The sequence below is a fragment of the Euleptes europaea genome, chromosome 1 (genome assembly GCF_029931775.1).
Source record: "Euleptes europaea isolate rEulEur1 chromosome 1, rEulEur1.hap1, whole genome shotgun sequence".
NCBI lineage: Eukaryota > Metazoa > Chordata > Lepidosauria > Squamata > Sphaerodactylidae > Euleptes > Euleptes europaea.
Window position 1 is genome coordinate 11,070,668 of NC_079312.1, and position 26,313 is coordinate 11,096,980.

The following is a 26,313-nucleotide window of genomic DNA, read 5'->3' on the forward strand; positions in this document are numbered from 1 at the left end:
TGTCCCTATCTTGTGCCTCTTTTTTTAGACGCTGCAGAGAAGAGTCGGAGGCAGCTGTTTTTAGATAGGGGCCTTATTTAATTTTTATGGTTTTATTGTTCCAAGACATCGGCCTAAGGAGAGAGAGGCTGAGAAAGAGAAAACACCGAAAACACTTCCTCCCCTCTCTTGGGAAAAAGTTTCAGTCCCCTTAATAGAGTTGCCAAACTCCAGGTGGGGCCTGGAGATCTTCCCCTATTACGACTCATCTCCAGGGGACAGAGAAATCGGTTCCCTTGGAGCAAGTGGAAGCTGCTCAGGGTGGACTCTATGGCAACTTAGCCCATCGACGTCCCTGTCCTCCCCAGGCACACACACACACCCAAATCTCTAGGGATTTCCCCATCCGGAGCTGGCAGACTATGCCCATGCCTGGAAAAGGGTGGCTCCCAGCAGGAGAAGACAGGGCTGTAACAAACAAACCCTGAAGATTTGGGCAGACAGGGTTTCTTCCCTATGGCCTTCTGTCTCTTTTCCAGCATCTCTCCAGCTGGTCTCTCCTGGTGCAGTGGGGCCGCCAGAGGAAGCTCCCCACCCCCACCCCATACAGCCCCAGAAGAGCCAAGAAGCCCCCTCTTTCCAAAGACTTCTGTTCCTCCCTCTGGGTCTGGTAGTTGCAGGGAACTACATTTCCCAGAATCCCTTGCGCGCGCCATTGAGGTCAGCCCGGCCTTTCCCACGTGTTGGACGGGGCGGCTCTTCTCAGAGAGGGAGGAGGACCCTTGTGGACAATGGAGCCCCTCGGGGTCTCTCTCCCTTCTGGTCCCCCCCGGCTGGAGGGAGGATCTGGCTTTTGCATGTCTGCAGGGGAGGTGAGGATTTCATGCAGCAGATCTTGGGCAAGGGAGGGGAGAGAAGACACGTGTGAAGCGGAGGGGAAGGGGAAGAGGGGGTCGGAGGGAGGGAGCACACACAGAGAGAGAGGCTTCCCCAGGCAGGATTTGTGTGTGTGTGTGTGCCTTGGTCTTGTGTTTTCACCCCCTTGGACGTCCTCTCTGCAACCAGCCTGAGTTTATTTTATTCTTTGAACAGCTAGAGGGACCCTTGGTCGGCTTCCAAGGGTCGTGGCCTGTTACTGGGCCCCCCTGTGGCTTTGTTCACTGGCGTTTGGTCATGTTTTGCTAATGGTTTTTTTTCCCCAGTACATACTTTTGCTGTCTCTTGTGTATAATCCCAATGAGCATCATCCTTAAGATCTCTGAACTGGCAGCTGGGCTGTAGGTGCGTAAAGGAGGGGGTCTAATTCACTCTCCCCGCCTATGCAGACTCCCCTTCCTGGCCTCCCCAGAGTGAACCGTCACTTCCATTGCAAAACGTTAGATTTTCTGTTGTTCATCTGAACCAATTTGTTTCCATTCCCTTCATTTCTGACACTGCAGCTCCCGTATCCGTTCTGAAGCCAGTGCCAATTTTATGGCTCCCATTTTTCATGTTGTTATTCTATGTAAGAATAATTCTGCCCCAATTTAGTATGTAAACTTTTGCCTGGAACCGTTTCTATTGTATGAAATTTTAGATGTAAGATTTCAAGATGTAAATAGGGCTCCTAATGAAACTTGTTCCCCATTAAATATAGGGGTACCTTTTGGTGCTTATTAACCCCATACTTATCTCACCTGAGTGATCTTCCCTCTCAGCGTAGAGTCATTTCTCTGGCTAGATTTAATATTTTGCTATCTGCACTACTTGAAGGCAGATTTTGGGAAATCCCTCTGTCTGCCAGGCTTTGCCCCCTGTGACAACAATTGTATTGAAACAGTTGCTCATGTCTTATTTCATTGAGTTTCTGTACAGAATATCGCAATGAACTATTCAGCCCCTTGTTGATTGATAGGCAGAATGTCCCATTTAGTGTCACCTATTTATTGAATAGGAGCCCCGTGGCGCAGAGTGTTAAGCTGCAGTACTGCAGTCAAAAGCTCTGCTCACGACCTGAGTTCGATCCCGACGGAAGTCGGTTTCAGGTAGCCGGTTCAAGGTTGACTCAGCCTTCCATCCTTCCGAGGTCGGTCAAATGAGTACCCAGCTTGCTGGGGGTAAATGGAAGATGACTGGGGAAGGCACTGGCAAACCACCCCGCAAACAAAGTCTGCCTAGATAACGTCGGGATGTGACGTCTCCCCATGGGTCAGGAATGACCCGGTGCTTGCACAGGGGACCTTTACCTTTACCTTTATTTATTGAACAACAGTTCGCCTCAAATATTGGAGACGGTGGCACAGTTTTCAAAGTTTGTTTTAAAAGTCTGCCAAACTGTTAATTAGATGGTGGCATCAACAAACAATGTTATTCGATGTAACTGTCCGTTAACTTTTTTTTAAAGGGACCTTTTAATATCTCCAGTCCTTTCATATCCTTTTGTATTGTGCCTTTTTATGCCAATAAAGGACCGATTGATTGAAATTGTTGAATACTCGGGGCAGGAATAGATAATCAACTGGTCAATGTCTTCTTCTTTCAGAGATCTGCAGTGTCCTTTGAGGACGTAGCCGTGTTCTTCACAGAGGAAGAATGGGCTCTCCTGGATCCAGGTCAAAGAAAACTCTTTTGGGAAGTTACGGAGGAAAATTATGAGACAGTGGCCTCTCTGGGTAAGTACCTTTTCCTTTTTTATTATAAACACAGGAGAGAAGGAAGGGGGTAGTATCTTCCTTTGACCCTCTTTGATTTCAGGGCACACTTTCATTTGCCACAGAGGAAAGGACGGAGCTCCCACAGCTGGGTATCTTACAGCGTCTGAAAAAGAAAGCATTTAACATTTCATGCTGTGAAGAGAAATGTGTTGATGAAGGGGGCTCTGATTGGGAGAGATGGATGATCTCCAGTTAGGTTCCTGCTAGCTCATCCCCGCTGCTCCTGTTTTCCTCTTCGGCCTTTCCATTTAGAGGCAGAGTGATTTTCCCACAATCCTTTGTTTGAGCAGCTGAGGCTGATGGGAGGAGAGGAGGAATGGCCTTGTTGATTTGACTAGGCCAGAGGAGGGGCCCTCGCTCAGTGGCAGAGCTCCTGTCCTGCATCTCAAAAGTCTGGAGTTCAGTGATGGCTCTTGAAAAAGGGTTCAGACAGGAAGATTTTGGGCTGCAGGGCTGGGAAAGGCCCCTGCATGAGACTCTCCCAAGGCACTACCCCTTGGGGTCTAATCAGCTTTCTATATATATATATCTTTTCTTTTTTTTAATTTTATTCCCCTGCCCCTTTTCCCTTCTGTATCCCATTTTCTATTAAAAACCAATAAAAATATTTATTTAAAAAAAAAAGATGGATTTGGGGGGGGGGTGCATTCTCTCATCCCTGCTCTGCAGTTCAGTGAAAATCTCTCTGGAAGGTTGGAAGACCGAAGAGGTGAACTTTGGCCTCCCAAGATCATCCTAAAGCTAGAGGCCAAGTTTCCAGTAACTAGCCTGGTTTCCTGAGGAGGTGTGCCTGCCACAAAAAGTCAGATAGGCAGTTCCCATTATTACTATAGACATGACCCCACCCACTCACTCCCCTCACCAACTCCAAACTTGCTGCAATCACAACATTTTTAATAGGGGAAAGACCACTTTACCCTATGTGAGTTAACACCTGAAGTTCTGTTTAGCCATACATTCGAAGCTGCCCCTCACATCAAACAACAAGGAAAGAAACCTTATCTTCCACGTTCCCAAATTCTTCATTTTTAAAATTCTGTTTGGGTCTTGTTAACAGTTAACTACATTTCCCATAAGGCTGTACGAACATCAGAGAAGTCAACCCTGCCTTTCCTAGGTGTTCATGAGGTGGTTTTTCCACGAGGCAGAGAAGGAAATTTATGGAATAAGCACTTCCATGGGGCCTCTCTTCTTTCTCATTTCTCCCGGCTGGAGGAAGAATTTGGCTCTTGCTCCTCTGCAGGAGAGGTGAGTTTAGGATTTCATTAACAGCATGAATAGGGAAGAGAAGACGAAGTCTGTGTGAATGGGAGAGAAAGAGGAGGCATTGTGAGAGCCGCTTCTCAGGCAGGATCTGTGTTTGTGGGGGGGGGGTGTCACTTGGGTTTTTACTCGTTTGAATGGGTTCCAGGCAACCAGTCTGGATTTATCTTATTGGGAATAGTTAGATGGACCCCTGGTCTGATCCAGCAGGGTTCATTGTCCTTTCTGGGCCCCAAAGCTCACTGCAGTCACAGTTTTGCTGTCAGCAAGCTCCACAGGCTAACCCCAAAGAGCCCTTAGGCCATATTTTGCTCCTATAATGGACGTCTTTTAAGTACCTTCTGTTGCTTCCTCTGGAATGGGATTCCCATGAGCATCATCCTCAAGAAGTACCCCTGAATGGGCAACTGGTCTGAAGGTTAGCTTTGTGACGGAGGGGATCTAATTCACACTCCCTGTCTATGCTGCCCTCCACCTTCCTGGCTTCTCGCAAGTGAATCTTTGCTTCCATTCCTGGCAGCTCAGGGATTTTCCAGAAATAATCTGGCCCAGGATACTGTGAATCCCATCATTTCTGGCATCACAATTCCCACAATCAATCTGAATCTCATTCCAGTTTTGAGGCTCCTAGATTTCATTTTAATATTACGGGTATGAATATTCCCACAACACTTACTAGTTTTTCTGCAAGATGTTTATTTTTGCTGTACACCGTCGCTTTTACGTGAAATCCAAAATCTGTGGATATGATACAGGGGCTTACTTGCAGTTGAAGGGTGTGTGTTGTACAAGCTGCAACTATTCCACAATCCACAGATATCTGGGAAGGTCTCTGAGGCTGCAGGTTCATGCTGGGTCTTTTGTGCCCTGCATCTCTCACCCGCCAAACCCCAAGGATCACATGGCATGGGGTGAATAGGCTTTTGGTTTGTTAGGAAAGAATAGAACAAAAGACATGATAGCCTTAATTAAGTCAGTTTCTGTTTAGAGAGGTGGAAGCAAGCCTTAGAATAACACAGAATACCTCTGCAGACAAAAAATGTTCAAAGCACAAACCTTCTCTGGAAACATAATTTCTATTTGTTTCTGGGGTTAAACATGCAAGATAGTATAGTAGACATTGCTAGGGTATCTTTTTAAACATTTGCTTGGACGACCAAGAGAAGCCCAGTTCTTTGCAGTTTTCTGAATTTGTATTTCTAGGAGACTTTCAATATATTTTCAATATATCTGAAGAGTCAGAAGCTGAAAAAATTGAATGCAATTTTCCTTTCTATTGGTTTCCAAGCAATTTTCCTTTCTTTGCATTCAACTGCAGATCCAATGAGATCTTTTCATCTTGCTTGAATGCTAGAGGACAGGAATTGATGATGAACAGGGACATATTTTCCTCTTTCAGAGATCCCCAGTGTCCTTTGAGGAGGTTGCTGTGTTCTTCACAGGGGAGGAATGGACTCTTCTGGATTCAGTTCAAAGAAAACTCTTCTGGGAAGTAATGAAGGAAAATTATGAGACGGTGGCTTCTCTGGGTAAGGATCTTTCCCCTTTTATTATGAGCACAGAAGAGAACGGTGGCATCTTTCTTTGGCCCTCTTGAATTTCAGAATACACTTTAATTCGCAACAGACAAAAGAACGGACCTCCCTCAGATATGGATATTACGATGCCTGAAAAGGAAAACGTGAATTATTTCCGTGTGGTAAGGAGAAATGTTTTGATGAAGAGGGCTCTGATCAGGGGAGAGGGACAATTTCTAGTTAGGTTAGAATCATAGAGTTGGAAGGAGGCATACAGGCCATCTAGTCCAACCTGCTGCTCAATGCTGGATCAGCCTAGATCATCTGTGACAAGTTTTTGTCAAGCCGCTGCTTATAAAGACTGCCAGCGAGGGGGACCTCACTACCTTCCTAGGCAGCCGATTCCACTGCTGTACTCCTCTGACTGTAAAATTCCCCCCACTCTAATATCCAGCCTTTCCGCCCGTAATTTAAACCCATTATTGTGACTCCTATCCTCTGCTGCCAACAGGAACCACACAGCTGACATTAAAACAGACAAAAGATGTCACATAGAATAAAACTCCCTTGACTTCATTTCTTATTTTGGATGTCAAATTTAGTTCTAGGAGAACTTGCCATGCTAATTTAATTGCAATAGGTAAACAAAGCAACCCTTGTGCTGCAAAAACAGACTGAATATCAAAAATAAGCAGCAACTATGGCCAAAATGTTGCACAATATTATGGCTGTGTGTATTCATTGTTATCTCAATAAACATGTTTTTTCAAATACGCCCACTGTTAATGAATACAAATCTTCATGTCCTAAAGGAGAATCACCCTCTAAGAGAGATACAATACAAAGCATACTATGAATAAGCAATCATCAGCATACCCCAAACAATGTATAACTTCATAAATAATGCACTGTAATAGCTCCTGAAAACTCTTAACATGAGAGTGAAATGCTGAAGATGAAGCAGAGCCAGAAACGAGGGGGCGTCACAGCACAAGCAAGATAAGGTTCCGGTAAATCCTTATTTCATGTCCCTTATTCAGTTAGGACATAAGAAAGGCCCTGCTGGATCAGACCAAGGCCCATCAAGTCCAGCTGTCTGTTCACACAGTGGCCAACCAGGTGCCTCTAGGAAGCCCCCAAACAAGACTACTGCAGCAGCACCATCCTGCCTGTGTTCCAACTTCCACCGCACCCAATATAATAGGCATGCTCCTCTGATACTAGAGACAATAGGTATGCAGCATGACTAGTATCCATTCTAACTAATAGCCATGAATACCTTTTTCCTCCATGAATATATCCACTCCCCTCTTAAAGCCCTCCAAGCTGGCAGCCCTCCCAAGTTGCTAGTGATGCTATTCTCCAACCTAGATTTTCCAAATTATATTCGAGCCAAGTGTATATACATTCCTGTGAAACGTGCAAAACCTTTATCAGACATACACCATCATATAACATAATTAATTATGCTAATATCACAAACTATAGCAGCTCACCCGGAGACGCACTTTGGCTGTCTTCCGAAAAGAGCAGGTAAGCTAATTTCATTGAGAGCCTACTGGTTGGGTTCATATCTGTATTCCACAACAATTACTTACAGGTGTAATCAAGCTCCTAAAGAGTTACAAACTGTGGGACCGAGGGCCAAGGTGCAATGCAGCTGCTGACACACCCCCCCCCCATAGGGTCTGTCTCTTAGATACTAGTCGGACGCTCCAACCACTACACCATGCTGGATCTGATAGGTTAGGAAACTTGCTAGAGGTATTCCTTCCACCAAAAACCATAGCTTTGAATGTAGAAATCACACGGCAAGGGGTGGGGGTGTCTGGGGGTCGCCTGGTTCAGGATTTTCCAGTTCCTTGAATGGTTGGCACAGCTTTTGGGGACAACACACTTTCCACTTGATCCCTTCTCCCACACTGATACCTCTTTCCTTCCTCATGACAACCTCCATTTCCTCACCATTCCTTTTGTTGATCTCTCCTTCCCTCCCACCAGCCAATCTACCTTTATTTGCCATCCTGGCTTCAGCTTTCTCTCCTTTCCTCCCCCTAGCAGCCTCTACCTGGGAGAAATCTAGCCCAGTTATGATATGCCAGCCCAGCCACTAGGGTGGGCTTAGTTGTGTGGTGCTGGCTGGACCCAATTCCACAATGGGGAATCTGCAAGGACTTCCCCTTTATCTCCCTCCCTGCACTATCTGTCTTTTCCTGGCAGTCTCCACAAACTCAGTTTTCCATGTTTGCCTTCTCTACTGCCCACCCACCCATCAAAATATCTTCTAGCTGTGTCCCATGTTCAGCAATATTGAGGATTTATTTGCTTTATACACCATCTTTCTTCTCATTACTAGTTCAAAGCAGCTTACACAATTCTCCACTCCTGCATTTTATCCTCACAGCAACCCTGTGGAGGATGTCAAACTATGTATGAATGATTGGCCCAAAGTGTCCAGAGCAGAATGGGAATTTGAATCTGATTCTTGCAGACCCTTGTCCGAAACTCTAATCATTCCATCACATTGACATTTGCAGTGTGGCTGCTGTAGCAAGCAGCGAGTCCTGGGTGAGTCATGTAAGTCATGTGGTATCAAGTTGCCTGAATTCAATTGGTGCTGGGCCTGGCCCAGGGGAATCCTCCCTCAAAGGCCAAAGCTGACTGTTGCCTGCCCCTGCCTCTAGCTGACAGAAACCAAGGCTTGAATGCTAACAATAGTGTGTGGTGGCTTTGCAATGGCCACTGAAGGCATTTGTGTCTTATGTTATAGGCACTGATTCTATTATTTTGGGGTGTTTTTAACCCCCCCCCCGAGTGTATCTTTTCCCCAGAGTTTTTTTCCTTCAAGCCTGGATCATTTTCCAGGTTTATAAAAAGATCTACCTTGTCTGTCTATGTCTCCGATCTCTGGATTTGTTTTGGTTTTTTAAATTTAGATTTGTATCCTGCTCTCTATACTGGCCGAAGCTGGGCTCAGGGCGACTAACATCAATTTATTACGGTCATTGACCAGCAAAGCAAACATTCAAGAAATTAACATTGATTAAAAAAGTAGAATCTAACAATATATGACTAACACCAATAATATCATAAAACATAATAAAACAACCAATTGAGTACATAATTAAAAAAAACCATAGTTCCAGATTAAAACAACATCAACTGCGCTTATTTGAACAGGACTTTGGCCAACCTGAAAAGGCAGTCAGGCTCGACCACTTAGATGGTAGGGAGAACATAGGGGGAGGTAAGGTGGCCAGCTTTGATGTAATCCGTTGCTGCCCTCAACCATACGCCTGATGGAACATCTTGGTCTTAAAGGCCGGGGCCAAGGCCGAGAAAGCCCTTGGCCTGGTTGAGGATAACCAGACACTTTTTGAGCCATTTTTACATCTTTCATTCCTTTTGTCTAAACAAAAATTGTTTCAATAATCAGGATTTTTTATAAAAAAACCTTTCTTTCCCTATTCTGTTTCTGTGTATTGCCTGAATAAGCGCAAGAAAAAAAATACTAACCTTAATTTGGTCTCAAAAGCAGCTCTCCGCCTCTTCCTTTGATCATCTGTTTTTACTTTCCCAAGCCATCCTGGTGTGTGGTTAAAGATTGCTAAGGTTTGTCCATGCCTGCGGCTTTTGATGTAAAAAATACCATTCACTACTGACTTTACCTGATAACTAGTATTTGCGGTTTGTTTATTTTTACTTAATTTCTGTCTCTCTTATGCAGTTGCAGATGTGAGGGAGATGGTGAGTGAAAAGGAATCAGGAAATAGAGTTTTGGGAAAAGATGAAGATCTGAAGGTGGAAGCGAAATCTGGGGATCAAGCATTACCAAAGCAGGACTGTAGAAGGGAATGGGAAGTAAAAGAGCCGCAGAGGAAGGAACTGGCTGGCTGTCGGAGCAGAAATAACCCAGAAGTCTCAGCCGAAAACGAAAAATGGAAAAGAAAGAGAACGCCTAAGGGTTCGATGGAGAAGAATGGGTTGAGTTGCAACTTCCATGTTAATACTTGTCTTACCACTCCAACATATTATGAAAAGTATAAATGCTTGGAATGTGGAAATAGCTTCCCCTGGAGTAGTGAACTAAAAACACATGAAAGGATAAACTCCGGGGAGAAGCCATATAAATGCTTGGAGTGTGGAAAGTGCTTCTTTCAGAATGGCACATCAGAAGGTGCACTTCAGAAGCTATATAAATGCTTAGAATTTGGAAAGTTCTTCTCTCGGAGTGGCCAGCCAGCTGCACCTCAAAAGATTCACACAGGGGAGAAGCTACATAAATGCTTGGTGTGTGGAAAGTGTTTCTCTGCAAGTGGCACTCTAATGAGACACCAAAAGGTTCACACAGGGGAGAAACCATATAAATGCTTGGAATGTGGAAAGTGTTTCTCTGCGAATAGTAATCTAATAAGACACCAAAAGGTTCACACAGGGGAAAAGCCATATAAATGCTTGGAGTGTGGAAAGTGCTACTCTCAAAATGGTGAACTAAGTAAACATCAAAGGGTTCACACAGGAGAGAAGCCATATAAATGCTTGGAGTGTGGAAAGTGCTTCTCTGAGAATGGCAACCTAACTAGACATCAAAAGGTTCACACAGGGGAGAAGCCATATAAATGCTTGGAGTGTGGAAAGTGCTTTTCTCGGAACGATGACCTAACTATACATGAAAAGGTTCACACAGGGGAGAAGCCATATAAATGCCCAGTGTGTGGAAAGTGCTTCTCTCGGGTTGGCATACTAATTACACATCAAACAGTCCACACAGGGGAGAAGCCATATGAATGTTTGGAATGTGGGAAGTGCTTCTCTCAGAATGGCGCCCTAACTGCACATCAAAGGGTTCACACAGGGGAGAAGCCATATAAATGCTTGGAGTGTGGCAAGTGCTTCTCTCACAATAGCCACCTAACTGCACATCAAAGGGTTCACACAAGGGAGAAGCCATATGAATGCTTAGAGTGTGGCAAGTGCTTCTCTCAGAATAGCAACCTAATTGCACATCAAAAGGTTCACACAGGGGAGAAGCCATATGAATGCTTGGAGTGTGGAAAGTGCTTCTCTCAAAATGGCCATCTAACTGCACATCAAAAGGTTCACACAGTGGATAAGCTATATGAATGCTTGGAGTATGGAAAGTGCTTCTCTGAGAATGGCCACCTAACTGAACATCAAAAGGCTCACACCGGAGAAACCGTATACATGTTAGGCGTGTGGGAAGGGATTGAGTCTAATAGTAGCTGTCCTTGACAAGATCCATCTCTCTGCTCATTTCCTTCCTTTTTTTCCCATCCCTCCCTTGTTTTCCTCAACCAAATACGTGTAGTGCTGTGTTAAGCCAAACCTACATATGTTTCTCTAAAGCTCTCTTATGTTTCTCTGTAAAATCCTATTATGTTAATGGATCGTTCATCAAGGTGAACAGATTAATACCTCATATTACCTCTTACAAAATGAACCAGTGCTGTAATTTTATAGTGAGAAGTTAGCATAATCTGAAGCAGTGTCATATTGTGGATTAAATTTCAGTGGTCACTAATCTCCACTTTCAGAGGCAGTCAACCTCTGAATACTAGTGCCAGGAGGCAAGATCAGGGAAAGACCTTGGCCTTGTTCCTTTGTTGTTGGCCCTCCAGAGGAACTGTTTGGTCACTGTGTGAGATGGTTTGCTGGACTAGATAGACCACTGGCCTGTTCAAGCAGGGCTTTCCTGAAGTTCTTATATTCCTGTCCTCCCCTTGGAAAACCAATGGCCAGTGTCAGCTATCTTCTTCTGTATCCATTAGGGCTACAATATCCCTTCTGTATCCATTAGGGCTAAAATATCCCTTTGTAAGAAGAAGAAAGTGGCAAAGCAGGACTACAGCTGAACAGCAAGAAGACAAAATAATGACTTCTGCAGAATTAGTCAACATTATAGTTGAGAATGAGGAAACTGAAATTGTTCAGGATTTTCTATTTGGCTCTATGGTCAACCAAAAGGCAGACTGCAAGTAAGAAATCAGAAGGAGATTGAAACTCGGAAGGGCAGTCATGAAGGCGCTAGAAAAGATCCTGAAGTATAAGAATGTGTCACTGGCAACCAAGATCAAGTTAATTCATGCCCCAGTATTTCCTATTACTTTGTATGGGTGTGAAAGATGGACAATGAAGAAAATTGACAGGAAGAAAGTAGATTGCTTTGAAATGTGTTGGAGGAGAGCTTTATGGATACTTTAGACTGCTGAGAAGAAGAGTTGGTTTTTATGCCCCCACTTTTCTCAACAACAAGAAGTCTCAGAGTGGCTTACAATCACCTTCTCTTCCCACCCTCTACAATAGACACTTTGTGAGGTAGGTGGGGCTGAGAGAGAGCTGAAAACTGTGACTAGCCAAGGACTCCTAGCAGGGTTCATGTGCAGGAGTGGGGAATGCAATCATGTTCTCCGGATTAGTGTCTGTCACTCATGTGGAGGAGCAAGGCATCAAACCCAGTTCTCCAGACTAGAGTCTGTCACTCTTAACCACTATACCACACTCAAGGTCCTAGATCAAGCCTGAACTGTTCCTAGAAGTTAAAATGACTAAACTATGGCTAATGTTCTTTGGTCACATTATGAGAAGACAAAAGTCACTGGAAAAGACAGCAATGCTAGGAAAAGTTGAAGGCAGTAGGAAAATGTAGTAGGATTAGTTTAGTACCTACCTTATGCTATAACATAGCCCAACGAGGAACTAATGCAATAAGGTAAGTCTGTAATATAAAGACTGAATATTAAGAGAAATAACCAGAAGTGGTAAGATATATGAGTATTGTACTTTATTGCTACCGTATTATAATTATTGTTTCTGTATTGATACAATTTTGATGTATTTTTGGTTATTATATGGTAAGGAGAATTCTGTAATACGGAACTGATGAAGAGATTGGAAACGAGGCTTTCTCAAGAGGGATCGTCTTCCAAGATTTGAAGCACTCTCTCCTACAAAAGAACAGAGAATATGGACATTTGAACCCTTGTCCTGCACAACCATACCATTGCAATATATTGTGCAAGGATTATTTTATGGGTTCTTTAATTTGACATAGACATCTGAGTGATGCGTTTTTATGTTGGAATGTACTTTATGGATATAGTAGGATCTACGCAGTGTTACACAGAATAGAGTTGATTTAAGATACTTTTTGCTGGTCTGTGGTGTGTTTTGGTTTAGCTAATTACTAATTACACAGAAGTGCCCGTTTTTTGTTTAACCTCCAGGTGGTGGCTGGAGATCTGCTATTACAAGTGATCTGTAGCTGACAGAGATCAGCTCACCTGGAGAAAATGGCTGCTTTGGCAATTGGAGTTCATGGCATTGAAGTCCTGCCCCTCTCCAAACCCCACCCTCCTCAGGCTCTGCCCCAAAAACCTCCCACCGGTGCCGAAGAGGGACCTGGCAACCCTAATGACAGGCCCCATAGTGGAATGACCACCCCTGGGTGTAGCAGAAGCTTTCTGGTAATAGAATGGCAGTCCCTAGCAATATAAATTTGCTCTAGGACTGAAATGATAAGTTGCAGAGTGGAATGATGGCCTCTGGGAATAATAGAAATGTTCTGGGACTGAAATGATAAACCCCAGAGTGGAATGACAGCCCCTGGGACAGTCCCAGAATGCTTCTGCTAGTCTCTGGGATTATCATTCTAGAGTAGTCTATCTGGGCCTAGAAACCTTAATGGAAAATCCATTCCGCATTTTCTTTATAACTCCTTTTCTGTTGTAAAGTATTTCAATGGAGTCCATGCCAGTCAACTGGCGTTCCTGGCTCCCATTACCTTCAGCGGGTTGCCCAGCCTCTCCTATTGTTTCCAGTGGGCAATCCTGTCATTTTTTTTTAGTACCTCTCCCTTGAGGTTGGCAACCCAAATGTGAGGAGTGAGAAAGTAAACCTTAGATAAGGAATGGGCAGGCACGAGGACCAAACTACAGGCAGTTGTAAATGACTGATTGTAACCCATGTTTTTTTATGTATTTTATTGTTATTTACATTGCAACCACCGTGGGTTCCTCAAAGGCAGAAAGGCGGCTTAGAAATGTTTTAAATAAAAATAAATAAATAAAACGCAGGAGAAGCATGAACCAGCCTTTCTCTGCTTTTTTCTCTTTCTTTCTTTCTTTCTTTCTTTCTTTCTTTCTTTCTTTCTTTCTTTCTTTCTTTCTTTCTTTCTTTCTTTCTTTCTTTCTTTCTTTCTTTCTTTCAAAACCAGCATTGTGGAGGTGGCCCATTTGAGCGGGCTACGCCAGCAAAGAGGCGCTGTGCCCCTTTCTTAAAAATGGGTTTGAGCCGAGTTTTGCTCGCATGATGAGAAGGCAAGAGTCACTGGAAAAGACAATCATGCTAGGAAAAGTGGAGGGCAGCAGGAAAAGAGGAAGACCCAACAAGAGCTGGATGGACTCAATCAAGGAAGCCACAGCCTTCAGTTTGCAGGATCTGAGCAAGGCTGTCAAAGACAGGACACTTTGGAGGACTTTCATTCATAGGGTCGCCTTGAGTCGGAAGCGACTTGACGGCCCTTAACCCGCAGGCACAAAGATCTGGAGTGTAGGGAAACGTCACAGGCGCCCCGCGTCACCTTAAAGGGTTAAACTGACAAAGCTCAACTCCTAGAGAGGCCGGAGACGTCCGCCTGAGCGGTGGAGGGGTGGAGCTATGCAAATCATGATGTCCCTTCCTGTTGTGCCATTGGGCGGAGCTGCACGCTGGGTTCCCCTAGGAGAAGCAGCAGCAGCAGCAGCTGCTGCAGGTGTTGCAGCTGGAGCTGGGAAGGACGCAAAAAATCCATGTTTGGCTGCACATCTGGAAGGAGAGGTGAGGGGAGCGCGCCAGAGGGAGATCGTTGCTTTGGGTGAGCTCACCCCTGGCAGGGTCCGGTGGTTGGCTTGCTGTGACATGACAGCCTGGCAAGCATTGGAGACCTGGAAGGGTGGCGTCTTCGCTGTGCAACTTCCAGCAGCAAATGGAGGAGGCTGGAGATGTGGGTGGATTTTTTTTTGTGGGGGGGGGTCCAAGAGTTTTTGCTTTGATTTCAGAGACAACGTTTTTACGTACCCGAATGCATCCCTCAAAACTCAGTACCTGCAAACCTAGCTTGCTTCTTTGCACCTGTCTTTTTTTTAAAAAATAGAGGAAATGATAGTATTCATCACCAAATATGCAGGCTCTACAAAGTTCTGTGTGTGTGTGTGTGTGTGAAGTGCCGTCAAGTCGCTTCCGACTCATGGCGACCCTATGAATGGAAGTCCTCCAAAATGTCCTGTCTTTGACAGCCTTGCTCAGATCCTGCAAATTGAAGGCTGTGGCTTCCTTTATTGAGTCCATCCATCTCTTGTTGGGTCTTCCTCTTTTCCTGCTGCCCTCCACTTTTCCTAGCATGACTGTCTTTTCCAGTGACTCTTGTCGTTTCATGATGTGACCAAAATACGACAGCCTCAGTTTAGTCATTTTAGCTTCTAGGGTCAGTTCAGGCTTGATTTGATCTATAACCCACTGATTTGTTTTTTTGGCAGTCCAGGGTATCCGTAACACTCTCCTCCAACAGCTCATTTCAAAGGAATCTATTTTCTTCCTATCAGCTTCTACAAAGCTCTACCATCAACCAAAAGGGAGACTGCAGCCAAGAAATCAGAAGGAGATTGAGACTGGGAAGGGCAGCCGTGAAGGAGCTAGCAAAGATTCTTAAGTGTAAGGATGTGTCACTGGCCACCAAGACTAGATTAATTCAGGCCATCGTATTCCCTATTACTATGTATGGGTGTGAAAGCTGGACAGTGAAGAAAGCTGATAGGAAGAAAATAGATTCCTTTGAAATGTGGTGTTGGAGGAGAGTGTTACGGATTCCTTGGACTGCCAAAAAAACCAATCAGTGGGTTATAGATCAAATCAAGCCTGAACTGACCCTAGAAGCTAAAATGACTAAACTGAGGCTATCGTATTTTGGTCACGTCATGAGACGACAAGAGTCACTGGAAAAGACAGTCATGCTAGGAAATGTTGAGGGCAGCAGGAAAAGAGGAAGACCCAACAAGAGATGGATTGACTCAATAAAGGAAGCCACAGCCTTCAATTTGCAAGATCTGAGCAAGGCTGTCAAAGATAGGACATTTTGGAGGACTTCCATTTATAGGGTCGCCATGAGTCGGAAACGACTTGACGGCACTTAAGACACACACACACACACACACACACAAAGGTATCTTGATACAGTCAACAATAGCCATGCAGATTAGCTTTGGATTTCACACATTAACAGATCACTTCAGGATACAATGGTTCCATATTAACATACCACACCCTCATTAGCACATTATCTTGATACTTACAGGACAATGATTTGCACATTACCTTTGTTACTTTTTGCAGGACAATGATTCATATCAAACCCAACCCCTTTTTTACTATATATTACTCTTCCTACACACTTGACACTGAGAGACACTGTCCTTCAGTGTTACTCCTCTGAAGATGCCTGCCACAGCTGCTGGTGAAACGTCAGGAAAGAATATACCAAGACCACGGTTACACAGTCCGGATAACCTACGAGAACCAATGTATCTTGATACTTTTTTTTACAAGCAATGGATATTTGTCCTGACCTGTCTGGTCCAGGCTTAGCCAGATCTTGGAAGCTAAGCAGGGTTATCCTTGGTTAGTGCTTGGATGGTGGTCCAAGCCAGTCCAGGGTTTGCTATGCAGAAGTAGGCAATGGTAACCCACGCTGTTCCTGTCTTGCCTTGAAAACCCTGTGCATGTGTGTGTTAAGTTCGGTCGAGTCAGAGGAGACGGCTTTTATCTGTAGCAACCTAATAATCACTTGTTGCTCTGTTGCACCTATTAATGTGAGATTAATACAACCACGTTTGGTTTTTTAGGAGCCTGATCACAGTCACTCAGGCTGCACGCAAAGCACCTTTCAAAGCGGCTCCCCAGACACAGATCCCCATGGAAAGAAGCCATGCAGGAGTATTGTGAGAATGCCGCTGAGTCGGATACGGATTCCCAGTTCTGCTCAGTCCATCCTCAAAGAGGTACACGTGGGAACGAAAGCCTTACGCACTGGGCCAAAGTAGGCAGGATCCGGTAGGGAGGAAAGTTGTTTTTTCCTTGTGTGACAGAACATGGGGTTGGGAATGGAGACCCAAGTTTGAATCCCCATTTGCCTTTAGACTAACTTTGGGCCCAGCCGTCTTCTCTCAAGCCTAGCCTGCTTGGCAGGGTTCTTATGAGAATAAAACGGAGAAGCGTGAGCCGGGTACACCGCCCTGAATGTATGTACATATTTATGACTGGGTTTCCCCCATTCATGTGTAAAGTGTGTGTGGGGTAAGAGTGGGACAGTCTTTTCCTGTTATCTCTCCTGCAGGCCAACCTTTGACAACTGAAGTGAGCTTGGGGAAGATGAACCGTGGGGCGGTTTTACCTTCTCTTCACCACATTCATGCGTCTCCCACAAAACTATTTCACAGGAGAACGTGGGTGCCGTATCTAACCGGCTTGTGTGTGTGTTTGTTTTGCACTAGGAATGTGCAGTCTCTCTCTCTATTTTGGCTTCACCCATTGTCCAGGAAGCTTAGGAAGTGGATATAATTCTTCCCCTGTGAGGCAGGCTAGGCAGAAAGAGGGTTACTGGCCCACGGTCACCTACTGATCTCTGTGTCCTGTTACATATGGGGACCCCTATATTTGCTCAACCTCCCCCCCACAAGATCCTCAGATTTGCCTGCCAGAGGCCTGGAGCCCTGGCTCAGCAGCAGTGGAGTATTTGCTTTGCATGCAGAAAGTGTCAGGTTCAATCCCCAGCATCTCCAGTTAAAAGATCTATTTATGTACAGGTTAGTCTCAAGGAATAGATGAGCAGCACAGGTCTCCAGGCACACAAAGGAGAACCCTGGCTGAGGCACATAAATGTAAATCAGCTATGGCTTTAGAGAGAATTTATTTTAACTCTTTCAGACACAGTTTTACTGATTAGCTACTAGGCTGGATCCTCTCACACAAACTCTCACAAAGCCACACCCAGCCTGCCCTTTCCCAAGAGTCAGACTAAATGGCACAAGGTCAGGTCATCCCCAGAGACAGGCCTAACAAATAGGGTTCTCTATTCTGTCCCAGAGATAGAGCAACGCGTCACTGTGTCTGGTCTTTTTCCTGAGCCAGGCCTGAGTTCTCACTGCCTTCTCTGTCTGGAGGTGATGTAAAAAACCTCCACCTGAGACCCTGAGAGCCACTGCCAATCTAAGTAGCCTAACTGCTGTAATGCCCTCGGTAGGATGTTTTAATTGTTGTTTTTATGTTTTTGAAGCTCAGGTTTTAATTGTTTTAAGGAGGTGTCTCTTTTCGGTTTTAATGGTTTTGAGAACGTGGGTTTATTATGGATGTTTTTATTTGTTTGCCTTGGTGGCCCTTGTGAGGGCAGAAAGGTGGGGGTATCAATTTTGTCCAATAAAATTAAACAAATAAAAGGGATTAAAGTCCTTTTGGCAAGCCTCCAGAGCTCCCTCACACCCAGGGCCATGAATAATTGACTCAGGTTTGCCAGACAATAACTCTCAGAGCCCTCTCATAACTCCAGGCTGGGAAATTCCTGGAGATCTGGGGGTAGAATCTGGTGAGGGGCCGGATTTGGGGAGGGGGAGGGATTTGGGGAGGGACCTCAGCAGTGTATGAATGCCATGGGATCTACTTTCCAACATTGCTGTTTTCTCCATGGGAACTGATGTTCGTAGTCTGGAGGTGTAATTCCTGGAGATCTCCAGGCCTCACCTATGAGATTGGCAACCTTGCCTCCTCCCAATGCAGTTGAACACACGAAGCTGCCTTATACTGAATCAGGCCCTCGGTCCATCAAGGTCAGTATTGTCTGCTCAGACCAGCAGTGGCTCTCCAGGCTCTCAGGCTATTTGATGTCTATTCACATCACATACTCTCCTAGTCCCTTTAACTGGAGATTCCGGGGATTGAACCTGGGACCTTCTGCATGCCAAGCAGATGCTCTACAAACTGAGCCACAGCCCCTCCCCTAAGCTCTCCAGGGTCTCAGGTGGAGGTCTTTCACATCACCTACTCGCCTAGTCCCTTTAACTGGAGATGCCGGGGATTGAACCTGGGACCTTCTGCATGCCAAGCAGATGCTCCACCACTGAGCCACAGCCCCTCCTCAGTCATTAGCCCAGCGAAGGTCACCAAGCTGCTGCTAAACCTTAATCGAACTACCCCGAGCTGGTCCACCACTCAGGTAGCTCAATCACCCTACGTAAGTTATTCCACTACAACCTGTCATTCCATCTAGCATGGACCTATTTGCACTTCCGCTTACAGCCTAAATGTTCATCTGTCTGCACTCACCTAAAGCGGCTTAACACAATCTTCACCCCCCCACACACTATCCAAACAACAGCCCTGTGAGGTAGGCTAGGCTGAGAGTGTGTGACTGGTTCAAGGTCACCCAGCAGGTTCCCATGGAAGAGCAAGAATTCAAACCTAGATGTCCTAGTCTAACAGTCTAATCGCTATGCCAAACTGACCCTCAGTGGCCAAGTAAGGACTTTAATGCAGGTGTCTGTCCTCCTAACCTTCCCCTCCAGCTAGCCTGTCAGTTGCAGGAAAGTAACATCACATCACGCTGCCTTATATGAATCAGATCCTTGGTCCATCAAAGTCAGTATTGTCTGCTCAGACAAGCAGTGGCTCTCCAGGGTCTCAGGCAGAGGTCTTTCACATCACCTACTTGCCTAGTCCCTTTAACTGGAGATGCCGGGGATTGAACCTGGGACCTTCTGCTTGCCAAGCAGGTGCTCTGAGCTACAGCCCCTCCCCTGCATAGACATTTTATATGTCGTGGAAACAGCAAATGAGCTCTTTCTGAAAAAAACGCAATCCATCCTCTAGCACTTTACAGAAGTCTTTGCTTTGTTAATTGATGTATAGATTCTGTGTAGGATAAGCGAACTTGCTAGATTTATAAATCAGGACAAGTGGACCAAATCTCAAGAGAAAAATATACTTGAATACTTTCCTGTACATGGAGAGCTGCCATACCAAGAGCCTTCTTGGTCATGGCAAAACTGTTGAATGCTAGGGCAGGGTTCCTAATACCACCTCAGAAAATGCTGGGAGATTTTGGGGATGGTGCCTGGAGAGGGTGGACTTTGTGGGAGGATGTTAGGCCACTTCCAGGTGACAATCTAGACTTCCTCACCTAATCTTTGTGGTCCTTACCATAAAGATTAGGGGGAATTTCTAGAACATCAGTTTCTGGAGGCCCTTTTTTCTTCTGCTCCTCAATTCCTCAGGGGCAGGAAATTGGGATTGGTGGTTGACAATTCCCCACTTCAGATGGGAAAATGGGAGGCCTACCTCAGGGAGATTTGTCTATTCCCTCTTATCACTGTCTTTTGTCAGCAGGTGAAGAGTTTTTCTGTTTCATCTGGCATTACATTAGTAACCCTCATTCTTGTTTGTTTTTAATTGCTGGGTTAATATCTGTATGTACTGTTTTTACAGTTGCATTTAATGTGTTTTTAACTGTTTGCTGCCTTGAGGGTACTAATTAGGCAGAAAGGAGGGATACAAGTGTTTTAAATAGTCAAATATTTGGGAGAAGACTTGGCCAAAATTCTTTTCCCAGACATGCTAGATTTCTATATGCAGAGTTTGGGTAGGGGAGGATTACTGGGGAAAACCTCCATCTGTAGTTTGAACTGGTGCAGCCCTGGAAGGCTTCTATTAGGAGCTCTTTCAATATGTTAGAATCAGTCCAGAGAACACAAGAGAAAAGAAAAAGTTCTAGAGGAAAATGCCATCAAGTTACAGCCGACTCACGGTGACCCCCATCACGGGGCTTTCAAGACAAGAGACAGTCAAAAGAGGAGGAGGAGGAGGAGGAGTTGGTTTTTATATGCCGACTTTCTCTACCACTTAAGAGAGAATCAAACTGGCTTACAATCACCTTCCTTTCCCTTCCCCACTGCAGACACCCTGTGAGGTGGGTGGGGCTGAGAGAGTGTGATTAGCCCAAGGTCACCCAGCTGCCTTCATGTGTAGGAGTGGGGAAACAAATCCAGTTCACCAGATTAGCCTCCGTCACTCATGTAGAGGAGTGGGGAATCAAACCCAGTTCTCCAGATCAGACTCCACCGCTTCAAACTACTGCTCTTAACCACTACACCATGCTGGCTCTCCAGAGGTGGTTTGTCATTGGCTGCCTCTGGCTGTCTCTGTGTAGCAACCCTGGACTCCCATCCAAATACTAACCAGGCCCAACCCTGCTTAGCTTCTGAGATTTGATGAGATCAGGCTAGCCTTCACCTTCTAGGTCAGGGCAAAGCAGACTTACTTCAAACATAATTGTTTCTTCTATTCTGCCAGGCGATGAGGCGCAAGATTTCCCCACAGACCATTCCGAGGAACTGGACCATCTCCAAGATTATGAGAGCGCTTCCAGGTGTTGTGTGGAGGATGCCACCATTTTTAATCTTCAACAGAGACCAGAGATGTTCTTTGAAGGCCAATCATTAGAGGGGGTGGTAAATTCTGCTCCTTGCTGGGGAGGCTTGGAGGACCTCAGTGAATCCGCCGGCCAACAGAGAATCCCCACAACAGAGATTCGAGAAAAGCGGACCAAGAACAGCAAAGACCTTAGCTGGAGGTCGGACTTTGTGATCAGCCGGAGAATACCAAAGAAACAGGACAAGCCCTACAAATGTTCCGAGTGCGGGAAAAGCTTCAGCGTGAGCTCGGACATTATCCGGCATCAGAGAATCCATACCGGAGAGAAGCCCTACAAATGCGTGACGTGCGGGAAAGGGTTCAATCAAAATTCCCACCTTGTCGCGCATCAGAGGACCCACACAGGGGAGAAGCCATATAAATGCTGGGAGTGCGGGAAAAGCTTCAGCCTGAGTTCAGATTTTACCCGGCATCAGAGAATCCACACAGGGGCGAAACCATATAAGTGCTCAGAATGCGGGAAAGGTTTCATACAGAAATCGCACTACATTACACATACAAGGAACCATACTGGGGAAAATCCATATAAGTGTCCTGAATGTGGTAGAGGGTTCACTTCCAGCACCCTGCTCATCAGGCACCAGAGAATCCACACAGGGGAGAAGCCGTTCAAATGCTCCTATTGCGACAAAAGGTTCTGCGCCAGCTCAAACCTTGTCACGCACATGAGAACGCACACTGGCGAAAAGCCATTCAAGTGCTTGGAGTGCGGGAAGAGCTTCAGTCAGAAATCCACCCTGATTGCGCACGAGAGAACGCACACGGGCGAGAAACCCTACAAATGTTGGTGCGGCAAAATGTTCAGCAAGAGCTCGGATCTCCTCGCTCACGAGAGAACTCACACAGGTGAGAAACCCTATGTCTGCCTGAGCTGCGGCAAAAACTTCCGGATGAGTTCTCACCTGATAAGACACCAGCGGATTCACACAGGGGAGAAACCGTATAAGTGTTCAGAGTGCGGACGGAACTTCAGTGCCAGTTCGCACCTTATCAGACATCAGAAGATCCACTTAGGGGAAAACTGAAGAACTGCAACGTGGTTGCAAAAATCCCACCACTGACGCAAGAGGGGATACAAGTTTGTATACTTCCTTGAACACTAGTTCCATTGGAACTAGAGGGACTTCTAATAAATGTTTTGGACAGCTTTCTTCTGGAATATGGGGTCAGGCTCCCTTATTGGGGTTCTCAGACATGGCTACTCACCCAAGAAAAAAAGGTTAGGGTTTTGTCTCCCCCTGTACAGTTCTTACCAGCCTACCACCTGTACCTGATGGATTTCTTGAACACACAAAGCTGCCTTTTACTGACTCAGACCCTTGGTTCATCATAGTCAGTATTGTCTACTCTGAGTAGCAGCGGTTCTCCAGGGTCTCAGGCTGCGGTCTTTCACATCACCTACTGCCTGGTCCTTTCTACTGGGGATTGAACCTGGGACTTTCTGTATGCCAAGCAGATGCTCTACCTCTGAGCCATGGCCCCATCCCCTTGAATGGGGATGGTGCTGTTCCTGGGTACCCGAGGTTGGGTAAAAGGAAAAAATATATATATGTGTGTTAAAAATATTTTAAAAACATTAAAATAGCACAATGGCATTTTCTAAGGTTGACATGTGCAAGGTGTAACCTTACAGATGTCAACCTTAGGAAATGCCATTGTGCTATTTTAATGTTTTAAAAATATTCCAATAAATTATATTTACAGTATTTATACATACATATATATGTGTGTGTGTATGTGTATATAGCTTCTGTTTTTAGGTTGGGTCTTATTCCCCTCTTTTTTCTTCCACTATGGTGCTGTTCCAACATGATGTCAGCCCGCTCCGTACGCCACTGAAGTGGCACCCAAAATCTGTCACCTTGCTTCATGGTAGGGCCAGCTCTGTTCTTACGCAAGAACCATGTTGCCAAGTCAGCTTATGGAATTCCATTTGGGAGGGGCCACGGCTCAGTGGTAGAGCATCTGCTTGGCATTCGGAAGGACCCAGGTGGGATCCCCGGCATCTCTAGTGGAAAGGAGATGAGGTGGGCCAAGGGTCTAACTCTGTAAAAAGCAGGTTCGTTTAGGTATAGGGCCATGGCTCAGTGGTAGAACGTCTGCTTGGCATTTGGAAGGTCCCAAATTCAATCCCCAGCATCTCCAGTTAAGAGGATCAGGTGGAAAGTGATGCAAAAGACCCCCACCCGAAACTCTGGACAGCTACTGCAAATCTGTTAATGTTGCCAGCCTCTAGGTGGGCCCTGGAAATCTCTCAGAATTACAACTGACCTCCAAACTGGAGAGATCAGTTCCCCTGGAGAAAATGGCTGCTTTGGAGGGTGGACTCTATGGCATTGTACCCTACTGAGGTCTTTCCCCTCCCCAAATCTCACCCTTCCCAGACTCCACCTGCACATCTCTAGAAATTTCCCAACCCAGACTTGGCAGCCCTACCTACTGGACACATGATTTGGGCCCATTCCCCCACCCTGATCCTTTCTGGGAGGCTTAGAATCATAGAGTTGGACTCATCATTGAGTTGGGCTCATGAGACTTGCTACCCTGTCTCGTGAATTCTTGCTCATACCTCCTTGATTTCCTTTTCAGGGTTATGAACTTTGGGCAGGCCTTTAAAAAATGGGAAAACCCAGTGTCTTCTATGCATTTCACCCTGATATAGGTTAACTCGCTGCTTGGCATTTTCTTGTTTTTGTGGGGGGGGGGGCAGTTGATCCCGACAACATTATTAAATACGAAATCCAACTTGGTTTTTTGCACAGCTGTTTTATGGTTGACATAACAGTGAGATGTGGGGAGGGGCAGCGGAATATTTTGTCTGGGGGAAGCCCTGTGCCAATGACGTGTCTGCACTTTGATTCCCTGAATAGGGTAGTAGAACAGGCATGAACACGATGGCCCAACTCCCCACATGACCCCTAAGTGTAGCAGAAATGCCCACCCATATGCCCCTCTCCTATTATCAGTGGTGCTGCTTCTGCTTGTTTGCACCACACAGATACCCTGGCAATAATGCAAAGGTGAGGGATGGGGCCAGCACCGTTATGCCTGCCCTCCCTCCCTTTCCACACAAGGAGTCGATGCCCAGATGGGTTGGCTGTACACAGAGAGAGAAGCTGGCATAGCCCAGTGCAGGGGTCCCCAACCTGGTGCCCATGGGTGTCATCGTGCCCACCAAAAAGGTTTCCTGGTGCCCACAAAGTGGGCATGGCAAGGTGGGACTTTTGCCCAGCAAGGCTTTTCATTGGGCTATTGGTGATGTGATAGACTGTGTGCAGGTTGTTTTGTTAAATGTTGCTTTGGCAGCAGCTACCACGACTCCACAAGGATTTTCAGTGCAACCGAAGGTGAGGTGCGGCAGCTATTTTGTGGCCAGCTTCGTCTCTGCGGCAGCACCCACCATGCTCTGTCAGAATTCCAAAGGCGCCCAAAGGCTCGAAAAAGTTGGGGACCCCTGATCTAGTGAATAAGAGAATGAGCCATGAGGCTGCTGTTTCAAATCTAGGCTTAGGCACACGCTGTCCAGTGTATATACACACACATAGTCTGTTATCAATGCATAGTGGGGCAAAAAATCCCAACTTCACATATACACTGATGGGATCTGTGCTGGCAGCAACAGACCAAGAAAGGGATCTTGGGGTGGTAGTGGATAGCTCAATGAAGATGTCAACCCAGCGTGCGGCTGCTGTAAAAAAGGCTAATTCCATGCTGGCCATAATTAGACGAGGAACAGAGAATAAAACTGATATCATACTGCCCTTGTACAAATCTATGGTGAGACCACAATTGGAATACTGTGTGCAGTTCTGGTCACTGCGCCTAAAAAAGGATATTACAGAGCTTGAGAAGGTGCAGAAACGAGCAACCAAAATGATTAGGGGACTACAGCAACTGTCCTGTGGGGAGCGGTTAAGACGCTTAGGGCTGTTTAGCTTGGAAAGAAGGCGGCTAAGGGGAGACACGATAGAGATCAATAAAATTATGCATGGTTTGGAGAGAGTGGACAGAGGTTTTTCTCCCTCTCCCATAATACTAGAACACGGGGTCATCTGCTAAAGCTGAAGGGTGAGAGATTCAAAACAGATAAAAGGAAATATTTTTTCACACAACGCATAGTTAAATTGTGGAACTCCCTGCCCCAGGATGTGTTGATGGCTGCCGGCTTGGAGGGTTTTAAGAGGGGAGTGGACATATTCATGGAGGAGAGGAGTAATCATGGCTGTTAGAATGGATACTAGTCATGCTGCATACCTATTCTCTCTAGTATCAGAGGATACTAATCTAATGGCTATTTGTCTAATGTTTAAGGGCCCACAGAGCCCACTTGCTGTTGGGCAAGCTGACACCCTGGCCAGTCCTAGCCTAGTCATAATATTTTACAAATTCTTTGTGTTCAGCACATACATACATACATACATACATACAACAATAACAACACCAGTGTGCATCCCCCACCATGTAAATATTTTTGAAAAATATTGTATCCAGCTCAGGAACACAAAGACTTGTAAGCAGCTAGCTACATGAATAAAGTCCGGCATAGGAATACATGCACCTGAGAATTGTGAGTCAAGAAACTAACAAAACAACTGAAGACGTTCTTGTAGGTTATCCGGGCTGTGTGACCGTAGTCTTCAGTGTTACTCCTCTGAAGATGCCTGCCACAGCTGCTGGCGAAACGTCAGGAAAGAAAATACCAAGACCACGGTCACACAGCCCGGATAACCTACAAGAACTTCTTCAAAAATCTCTTGAGATGCTAAAGTTTCCTTGTGGTTCAAGTGCATACAACCCAGATTGTTGATATTACAAAATGTACAGAAGACCAGGGCCCCTGAGAGGGTGGGTGGGGACAGAGAATACTTTGGGTTCTGAAAAAAATTAATTACTATTGCAAGGAGTTGGCCTATTCCCTTTTCATCAAGAAGAAGAAGAAGAGTTGGTTTTTATATGCTGACTTTCTCTGCCGCTTATGGAAGAATCAAACCGGCTTACAATCACCTTCCCTTCCCCTCCCCACAACAGACACCCTGTGAGGTAGGTGGGGCTGAGAGAGTGTGACTGGCCCAAGGTCACCCAGATGGCTTCGTGTGGACCCTACTATATAGATGCCAGGAACTTCACGGCGAATAGTTTCAATAGCTGAACATGCCTTGTTCAACAGCTGCGATTTCCTATCAGCTGAACACCTGATCTTTTTGCCTGCCCAAGTCTCAGGCTGAGGTCTTTCACATCACCTATGTTAAAAGAATCCCTACACTGGAGATGCTGGGGAATCTCCTGTGTGATTTCAAGCTCCTACATAGGCAATTCTTCAGTCAATAGCA

The 26,313-nt window shown here is 45.6% G+C and overlaps 1 protein-coding gene across 1 annotated transcript; it reads left to right on the forward strand.

Annotated features, from left to right (window-relative positions):
* The first annotated feature begins 830 nt into the window (after window positions 1-830).
* Window positions 831-22,029, forward strand: LOC130489551 (zinc finger protein 501-like). The gene is made up of 4 exons (XM_056863344.1): window positions 831-851; window positions 2,501-2,630; window positions 9,180-9,296; window positions 20,843-22,029. Exons 1-4 carry the CDS (start codon window positions 837-839, stop codon window positions 22,006-22,008), a joined length of 1,428 nt encoding a protein of 475 aa, XP_056719322.1. The 5' UTR covers window positions 831-836; the 3' UTR covers window positions 22,009-22,029.
* The last annotated feature ends 4,284 nt before the right edge of the window (window positions 22,030-26,313 follow it).

What these genes read in the sequence shown, in the direction of transcription:
- LOC130489551 (XM_056863344.1), top strand. An exon ending in TGAGACAGTGGCCTCTCTGG is followed by an intron (nt 2,631 to 9,179) that starts GTAAGTACCTTT and finishes TCTCTTATGCAG; the next exon opens with TTGCAGATGTGAGGGAGATG. An exon ending in AGCATTACCAAAGCAGGACT is followed by an intron (nt 9,297 to 20,842) that starts GTAGAAGGGAAT and finishes CTATTCTGCCAG; the next exon opens with GCGATGAGGCGCAAGATTTC.